This window comes from Puntigrus tetrazona, chromosome 9 (genome assembly GCF_018831695.1).
Source record: "Puntigrus tetrazona isolate hp1 chromosome 9, ASM1883169v1, whole genome shotgun sequence".
Classification (NCBI taxonomy): Eukaryota; Metazoa; Chordata; class Actinopteri; order Cypriniformes; family Cyprinidae; genus Puntigrus; species Puntigrus tetrazona.
The window spans coordinates 4,403,007-4,413,076 of NC_056707.1; the positions used below are offsets into that span (position 1 = coordinate 4,403,007).

Consider the following 10,070-nt stretch of genomic DNA (forward strand, 5'->3'; position numbering starts at 1 on the left):
CGTGAAGGCGCGTGAAGGCGCGCGCGGCGACGGCCGGCACCGGTGCCATCATTTTATCTGCTCGGGAAATCTGCGACACAGAGCGCCGGTTATCAGTCGAGTCCTGGTGGAATTACGTGTCACCGAGGCCGCTCTAAATTTTACGCGCGCGATAACTTTCAAAGACAGCGGGGTCTTTACGACACCGCGAGAGGCCGGTCGCTACAATACCGCGCCTGTAAATCGTCCGCCGGTGATACTGGCTCGGGACCAGCGCGCCTAAATCAGCGCTCGCCTCCGTCTCAGATGTTCCTTGGGATGAGACTTCAAGGTTGTCGGGCATAAAATTTTTTTTTTTTTTTATTTTTTTTTTTTTAATTGGGCCTACTGTAGCTCAGCCTCACTTTGATTATAAAGGCGTTTCCGTTCAAGACCCCATATAGGCCTACCTCTCCGTGCCCCCCATAAACTTGAATTAAAAAAAGATACGTCAGGGAAAAAAAAGGAATATACCATGCGCCCCGAATGAAGTTATTTATTTATTTATTTTATTCATTTATTTCGTTCAGTTTTTATTTCAGGGTTTTCCTAAGCATGTAGCCTATTTTTCTTCAAGCGATATCATGGGCGAAATAAAACAGAGCGACTGCAAGCAACGCTATTACGCACGCGTTAAAAAACAAAAACCTAAAGCTAAATTCGATTTCGATACATTTGTCGTTTTAAACTGACAAAACGGGTGCTATTTTGTTTTTAAATTAGCAGTGTAAATATGAACGAAGATTTGTATTAAATGCTAATTTCATTGTATGTTATTCGCGACAGCGATTTTTGCCCAAAATATATAAAATCGTGTCGGTGTATTAAATAACCTTAATCGTAAAAATCGTAAAAAAAAAGTAGCTAATGCAAATGCATGAATCGCGCAATTTCGATTGCCGCTCATAAAACACAATCCCGTTAAACGATCGGTTATTAATATTCGGTTCACGCGCGTTTAGCTCCGTAGCGTGTTCTATAATACCGCGCGTCACATATAGCTAAAATGAAATAGTTAAAATTCTTTGATTAAACCCAAACACGTTTTATATTTCATATTTACGCAAGCAACACAGGCTTCGCCATTTCTCTCTCTGTCTCTCTCCCACTCGCTCTCGTTCACCCTGTCCCACACACACACACACACACACACACACACACACACACACACACACACACACACACACTCTCTCTCTCTTTCAGCAGATGCCTGTGACTGTATTTTCTTTGCTGAGGAAGCGCAGCTGGCTCGGTCATTATGCGCCAAAAAACCGAAGGCTTTGCGGCAGCCCGAGATTCCTTTTTGTTAGAAGACAATTTACAGCTCCGCGACAGATCTTTTTATGAGGCTGTTTCGTCCGTCATTGGACGCCACCGGTCATGTGCGAGACGCAGACGTCTTCATGACCCCTTTCCCCGATTCCCCAAGCGATTTTTTTCCCACTGCATTCTGTGGCTAAAGGCTCCGAATCCAAAAATACACAGCCTGCTCGGGTGTTTTTAAAAATGCAGAATACGGCTGTGTGTGTGTGTGTGTGTGTGTGTGTGTGTGTGTGTGTGTGTGTGTGTGTGTGTGGCACACACTCGAGGCTGCGGAGACGCGCGCTAGTTTCTGAGCTGAGCGAGAGATACAGCACTGGACTGATTGGAGAGAAGCTTCGTGATATTCAGAGGAGAAACATGGATTACGGGGCTTTGTCTGGTAAGTTTGCGTTTTGTTAGATTGAACTGCTGGACAATACACGGCGTCGTCGAGCACGGGCACGTTTTTTGTTTTGGTAATAATCTGACAGCAGCACAGTCAGACTGATTTAAAAAAAAAATAACTCAAGGAAAATCAAGCAGCAAATGTTGAAAGCTTGCTTTTTTAATAAAAGCTAGAAGAATGCTCCGGCTTGTTGTGTTTTATGATAACGCGCTGTTTTTGATGTTGGCCTAACTTTACTGGATTTGACTCGTCTGACAGAAATGCTTGATTTGACCCACGGCCTTGAATACGAAAAAATAGGAGCTTTTTTGAAAGCGTTCTTAATTCAAAATAACTGATAGAATTATTATTATTATTATTATTATTGATCTCAGTGGCTGTCGTTCAAAGAAGCAAGAGGCAAATCTTCAAAAACGCTAAAATTAAAAACAAAACCTTTAGTAGTATTTCAAATGATGACAGTTTTTTTTATAACCGATTTTAAGCCTTCTTGTAATTTTATTTTTAATGTTCACACTTATTTTATTTCGCCTGTTTGTGTGTAAATATATATATATATATATATATATATATATATATATATATATATATATATATATATATATATATATATATATATATATATATATGGGAAAAATAAGTGTCAGTAATAACATTTAAAAATTGCAAAACGAATTTTGTTTATATATATATATATATATATATATATATATATATATATATATATATATATATATATATATATATATATATATATATACACAAACAATCATTCCCCTCAATTTCTAATATTCAGACGTTATTATTTAGCCTGTCTAGATTCGATCGCCGGATGAAAAACAGCATTCGCGCCATTTATGGAAAACGAGGTGAAAAGGAGAGATTGTGGAGGTTTTTGTAAAACTGTGGATGCGCGGTTGTTGCGTGTTTTAATGTATGCCTCCCTTAATGGTGAGAATGGCGCAGTGTTTTGGGAAGGGAGCCCGGGTCTGTGGAACAAAGACAGTATTTCACAGTCAGCTGACAGGCCGCTGCAGAGGTATTTACAACCTCTCTGCAATGCGGCAGAAGAAGAAGAAGAAGAAGAAGAAGAAGAAGAGAGAGAGAGAGAGGAGCCGAGACCAGAGCACACTGGCTTCAGAACCAGCAGAACGTTTTTGCGTTTGTAATCGTTTTTAGCTATTATTATTGCGATGCAAATGTGCTACAAAAATGCTGGCAAATAATACATTACAATATTAAACGTGAACTCAGAACGGTTAAAAATATTTTCATCGGCTGATGATCACGTTTATAATGCATCTTTCATAACTTTCACAAACTCCATCACATTACATTAAACATTCTTTATTAAGAAGCGGCACAACTGTGCAAATGTGAATGTAGTATTGTGTAAACTATCGATCCGTTATTTTAATAGTGACCATATTCAAATTTTTTTTTTTTTTTTTTTTTATATATATGCAAGCACTCAGTCGTTCAACGCGCTGTTTCTGTATTAGCGGCTTTGCAAAAACTATTTGTTTCACGACCAGGCGCGTCAGGCACGTCCGGGACGCCTAGGTGGGGTCCTCTTTGGTCGGCAGGCGGCGCTGTTGTCTAACACTCCGAGTCCTGACGCGCGCTATCCGCGTCTTCGTCCTCGAGGTCATTTCCTGTAGCCGTGATTGGTTGCTGCGGTCACGTGACGCGACAGTCACGCTGGTCTCTTATTAACGGCGAGAAATGAAATCGTTTTAGAAACAGAGACAACACCCTCTGAAATGATTTCACGTTGCATTTGTTCAGCCACTCGATTGGTATTTAAGCTCTTCAGTTTAATCATTTTTTCCACTTTTTTCGGTTTACAAGCAAGTCTCGGTATACGTTTAGTTAGTTATAATATTAAAACGGCAGGATATAATTGTACAAAATGTTAGACGCGAAGATAAATCGTTTCGTTTTAATATGACCTTGAAAACACCGAAACGCTCAGTCGTGGAAATTATAAATTGTCTTATCAGTTGAGTTTATATCATGGGATGGGTTTAAAAAAAATAAAAATAAAATAAAGAAAATGTATCTCACTGTAAACATGACTTTTATATAAATAATGCGCGCATGGCCGCTTTACTCAACTCTCCACATGGCGCTAATGTCTCTCTCTCTCTTTCTCTCAGGGGATGCATTATGAGTATTTTTCAAAACCTTGAATTTACAGTCAGAAAAATCTCCTATTAGTTCACACGTCACATATTTTCAGAAACACCTCGTTTATTTTACACTATAAAACACTACGCCACCCGGATAAGAACTACAAGAAGCGTTTGGCGAAATATATCTCAGCCTGGGATACAAGAAATAATCTCCGGTTTTCGACGGCGTGGCTGAGCGCAGTGAAGCGAACCCCTCGTCTTTATTTCCTCCTGAGATCAGAGTAATCGCCATTATTGAATAAGTGCAACTTTCAGGATTATTTATGGCACCCGCGCGCTGTCATGAATGGCTGTGGGGAAGCACGTGATGCCATTAAACTTTGTTTTATGGCCAGGGAGTTGACAAGCCAAAATATAATTCACGTTGTATATTAGAAAGGTCGTTCAGACGGTTTAGAAAAGATCCCGGTGTCGCTGCGGAGGAAAGGGGCTCCTGATCATGGACGTAGAAACTCTCCGGCGCGCTTTACGCGGCGCTCCCGCTTCTGGAGGTAAGCTCCCGGCTGAACGTGCGCCTGCTTGGATTGCACCGTAACGTTTAGGGCGACTCGGTAGCCTCCTCACGAGCGCCGGTTTGTTTCAGTGAAGTCTCGTGGCGTCTCCGTGCGCGCTTTGGAGCGGCTGGCTCACCGGAGAGAGAGAGAAATAGGGTGCGATGGAGGTGACGTAGCTGGACGTTACGCAGCGGTCCGGTTTTGGGGAGATTGTGGCGCCACTTTATGAAGGATCGTTTCCGTCGCTCCTCGAGGCTTTATGCGCAAAAGTGATTGCTTTTATTACTATTATAATTGAAAACGCTCGTTTTCGATACGCGGGCAAAATGATAACCTATATTTCTACTTTCTAATAATTTGTTAATGGTTGTTTAGATGGATTGCAAGTGAGAAAGCGCACATGTAAAAATACGAGCAGTCTTATTTGATGCGAGCTGTTCTTTTGCGTTTGGCCTGCGAGCGATTGCTCCATATTCACACCTGTCGTGATGAAATAAGGTTCATCGGTTCTTTTGGCTCTTGGTTTAACGAAAACATCGTTTAGCGGATCCCCGCGCTTTCGTGACACATCAGTGAAGTTTGTAATAATCGGGCTTTCTTGGTTTTATCGAGCGGCTCTCTGGCGCCCCCAAGAAAAAGAAACGCTCCTCCCGGCCATAAACCAGCTATACTTTGCGTTTATTATTTCTCCTCAAGAAGCGGCTTTTTAGATTCCGTTAAAAAACACAAAACAACAAAAAAAAATTTTTTTGTCATTTTTATTTAGTCCTGAATTAAATAGCCTTCATTAAACAATAGCAAAGATGCACAATATTACGTGCGTGCTGTAAAGGTTCAAAAAATATATATATCATAATTTAGGCACTGTTTTATCTAGATATACAATTTCTGTTAAATAACGATTGAGAGTGATGTTTTATTACAATTTTGGATTCAACACGAATCAGTTTAAATGTATTGTGTGATATATATTTGTTAACTGATGCGTATGAGAAAGATGTTTCATTCGATGATTGTCAAACTCTAGATAATTCTCTTGCGAGTCAAACGTATATTTTAAAAACAATTACATCTTAATAATGTCGATTATTAAAGAAAGACCGTTAATTCTGCATAAATGCATTTCGGACTTGATTCAACCGACTCCGTTCGTACAGAAATCCTGTGTGCACGCTGAATTATTATTATTATTATTATTATTATTATTATTATTATTATACATATTTTTTTGAAGGCAGCAGGAGATCTTTTCATTTAAAATCAGAGGTCACCACTGTTGGTGCCTGTCTCATTCTTTTGTTGATCAGTAACTCGGCTTTGACCCGCCTTAACAAGGTGAAACACGGGTCAGGCTGTCTAACAAACAGAAATAAAGAAATACGCGTATTAAAAAGGTACATAGCTACAATTGGTAGGTTAAACATGCAAGAAATAATTAATATATTTTAAAAAAGAGAAGAAGAGATATATATCAAGAAGAGATGGCCTGCAGAATTTAAAAACTATTAGCATTTCTCTTAAGATAATAATAATAAATAAATACTAAATACTAAATAAAAATATATATATATATATATATATATATATATATATATATATATATATATATATATATATATATATATATATATAATCTCACCCCTAGAAGCATCTGTTAAGATACAGCTGGTAAAATAAAGCAATAAATCAGTTTATGTATTTGGTATTTAAATAGAAATTTTTAACATTTATTTAATTAATTAATGTTTTTTTTTCTATAAAGAAAATAATGCTAAATCCCTATATAGGAAAATAAATGAAAGCTAACGCCTTTGTTAACAGAATTTAGAAGCAACGACAAACATTGTTAATTTTTTTTAAATAGTTAAAAAAGTTGTTGATTCTTGCGTTTTTTTCACCGGCCCCGAGGCTCCTCTGCAGCTTTGCTCCGGTGCCCGGGAGAAGGGCCACGCGAGCTGCTCCTCGGAGGAGGTCACGTATTATCAAAAAAAAAATACTGAACTTTGTGATGCGTGTTGTGAACGATTCGGCTTGACCTCTCGACCTTTATCCTTCCTTTGTACGAGGCCACCTGATCCGGTGGACAGCCTTCAGTCCTTCACCTGGGGGAATGTACCAGTACGCGAGGGCCTGAATGGGCTCGTTTTATTATTCACATTATTCAGCGTTCATTACATAAAGTTGAGCGCAATGAGCAAGCTCTGAGAAATCGAGTTAGGGGCCTCTATTTGGAGACCCCCCCCTGTTGAACGAGTGTTAAAAAGCACTGAAGTTTGTTTTAATGAAATTCTGAAACTGAATTATACTTAAAGAGACACTTTTGAGCTGCAGTAACGAGTTGAATGTATGTATTTTTTTGGTTCTCTGAGCGGATACATGCCGTCGTCTATATATACCCTGTAGAACCGAATTTGTGTGAAAGACATGCCAGTCACAGATTCGATTCTAGGGGAGTATATGGTCGATGCAAGGACTTCGAGTAAAACTTTTTTTTACCGTGTAACGTACAGGCAAGCGCGTGCGAACCGCTTCGGAAACCGGCGTCTGGCCGTGTGAACGCGAGAACCGAACTGTCGTGAAACGCTTTGATGAACGCTTTGTGCCGCGTTTCTCCGCGCTTTCGCTAAAACAAGCCGAGGTTTTAACCTTTTAAAAGCGTTGAAATCTGGGCGAAACGCGGGACGCAGAGCAAAAATGAACGTGAAGGTTATTTCGCGGGAATGCGCGCGCGCTGCTCCCTGGCCTTACCTCGTGAAGCGCCAAGAGGCTTTTCTCTCTTGTGTGGCGTTTGATTATTGATTGGCGCGGCGCATTGACGCTCTATACAGCGGGCTGAAAGGAAGAGCAGCGCCGGAACGATGAGACTCCAGTAACTTCTGCGTGACCTCTACATGACAAAGACGGTCTCCATCAATTGTCTGCTGGCTTTATGTGACTCTTTTTGTGCCTCGGGCCGTTTTTTATCTTTTGTCTTGTTTTGTTTTTACCAGTCAAAATCCCTCGGTTGGGTTTGATTTAGCTTGGTTGAATATTAATTTACCAAACGCGCCACAGAAAAGTGTTTCTACGCGATAGCGACGATGGGGCTTTGTCATACCCAAACAGATGCGTTATTGTGTGTGTGTGTGTGTGTGTGTGTGTGTGTGCGCGCGATTTCCCAACACAGATCGGGTATCGAATCAATCCCGTTTTATATTATATCGTTCCCGTCCTAATTGAGGGACAATGTGAAGTTTGTGAAATCAAGTACTAGGTGCGCGCAGCTGCTTTCTCGGTTTGATGAAGTCCCTCCGCCTCGATTGGCCGAGCCGGTCACATGGTAGCCCAACTTTATTCAGTTGACAGCAAGTAGGAGGGCTTTATGGAGGGAGGAAAAAAAGACAACTCGAGAAAAATTAGTATTTCCTACCTTCAGAAATTAATGGCCATGAGTTCGTACATGGTGAACTCCAAGTATGTGGATCCAAAATTTCCTCCTTGCGAGGAATATTCTCAGAACAGCTACATACCCGAGCAGAGCCCCGGCTACTACAGTCCGTCGCAGGACGCTGATTTCCAGCATCCCGGAATCTATTCACGGTCAAACTACTCTGAACAGCCTTACAGTTGCAACACCGTCCAGGGCTCGTCGGTGCAGGCGCGGGGTCACGTGCAGGATCAAGCCGGCCACCCGAGCCCTTACCCCGCACAGACAGAGCGGTGTCCCGCGGTCCAGGTGTCCGGACCGAGGACCTGTGGACAGCAACAAAACACAAAGAGCCAGAACGGGACACCGGCCAAGCAGCCCGCCGTAGTTTATCCGTGGATGAAGAAAGTGCACGTTACCACGGGTAAGATCAGCTCTCTTCGCCGTCTCCTCGCAGGCCGGCCCTATTCCGCTGTTTTAGTCACAGTTAAAATCGTTCAGCGAAATATTTATGGGTTCCTCTGAAGGGGCCGCCAATTACACCAGCCATAAATTTTTATTGCTTAGGAAATAGGCCGCTAGCTGTGTTGGCCACTATCGCAAGCATTGAGAGTCCACTTGGCCCAAAGCTTCAGAACTGAATAATTTAGCATGGGTAAAGTTTGAAACTAGACTAAAATCATCCCAGTTGCGTTAGATTGGAGCAAGCGGGTATTTATTATTATTATTATTATTATTATTATTATTATTATTATTATTAACGCGCCTTTTAAGCGCAAGGGAGCGAGTGCTTGGGTTTAGCTTTTCTCTAACAAAAGTGTGTTTCCGTCTTCCCCAGTCAACCCGGATTACACGGGAGCGGAACCCAAACGTTCCCGGACAGCCTACACCAGACAGCAAGTGCTCGAACTGGAAAAGGAGTTTCATTTTAACAGGTATCTGACCAGACGGCGCCGCATCGAGATCGCGCACACCCTCTGCCTCTCCGAGCGACAGATCAAAATCTGGTTTCAGAACAGAAGAATGAAATGGAAAAAGGATCACAAACTTCCTAACACGAAAGGGAGGTCGGCGTCGGCCGGAACCCAGCACGCGCAGCACGCTCAGAAGGACGGCCAGACAGAGATTACGACTTTATGAGCGGATATCTCTCCCTCCCGCCAGATGTACAGATGAACTGTATGTAATAGACAGTGACTTCGTTTGACATTGCACGGTAGCGAATCATGTCATGTTGGGTACAAGTGCCAAAAAAACCGAGAAGCGGAAGCGCGCGCTTTGACTAAACGCAGCGTAAAAGCTGCTACGAATTCAAATCCCAGATATTTCCGATATTTCCAGTAAACCTCTGTAACCGAGGCAGAGAGGACGCGAGGCAAACAACATGCCACCACGAGGTACGGTAAAGAGAGAGAGAAAAAAAACCGACTGCAAAGCTTACGCCGTTTTACGCAAACTCGCCAAATTTTTGTTTTAGAGCATGGATCGTTTTAGTGACCACATTTACACTCCTTCTTCTTCTTCTTCTTCTTTTTTTTAAAGTCTCTGTATATCACCCGTGCCCTCTTTTTGAAAGCGTTTAAAAGTTCACGCCTGTGGCGAGTCGATTTATCCCGACCGAAATATTAAAGCAACTTCCAGCATATAATAAATTACGAATGTATTAGGTGTTTTTTTTTGTGCTAAAGTCGACTGGGTGCAAGGGATGAAAACGGAATAAAATTAGTTAGGAATAAAGGGAGGGGGGGGGATCGTTGCCTGGGAAATTATTTATTTGTAGACTGAAAAACTGAAGAATTTTCCTCCCCGGCCTCGTTTATTTGCGCGCGCCTCGTTAATGGTTTACTTTCTAAAACGCTGCGTTTCGGTCGGTTTTATCACGTTTTCTACAATTTTCGTTATACGCGTTTTACATCTGTTTATTGCAACTTTTGAAAATCTCCTATTTAATCGGAACAATGTCTCTTTTTGACACGAATATTTCATGCCTTATGCTCCACTATAAATCCCGGCCGACGTCTTTGTACACAATATAGCTCCAGCTGCAGAAGCGGTGTTTCTGTCTTCCAGATGTTGCTTGAAATTCTTGAAAACCTGTTTTGTTTTTTGTTTTTTGTTTAAATCTTGCATTTCGGATACACGTTCAGCCCTCGAGATGTTTGAACCTTCTATTTATTAAATATGTTAAAGCTTTATGTTCTACGTGAACGTAAGTGTCCGTTCAATAATTTTCAGTTTTTTTAAGTTCA

The 10,070-nt window shown here is 41.3% G+C and overlaps 1 protein-coding gene across 1 annotated transcript in view; it reads left to right on the forward strand.

The window, feature by feature from the left end:
- Positions 1 to 6,888: 6,888 nt before the first annotated feature.
- The window catches only part of hoxd4a (homeobox D4a), a 3,266-nt gene continuing 84 nt past the window's right edge, over positions 6,889 to 10,070 (forward strand). The window contains exons 1-3 of the mRNA XM_043249717.1: positions 6,889 to 7,021; positions 7,054 to 8,245; positions 8,660 to 10,070. The exon at positions 8,660 to 10,070 is cut by the window's right edge and continues 84 nt beyond it. Of these exons, the coding sequence (XP_043105652.1) occupies positions 7,777 to 8,245; positions 8,660 to 8,961 (771 nt within the window). The 5' untranslated portion in view covers positions 6,889 to 7,021; positions 7,054 to 7,776 and the 3' untranslated portion in view covers positions 8,962 to 10,070. The remainder of the gene's footprint in view (positions 7,022 to 7,053; positions 8,246 to 8,659) is intronic.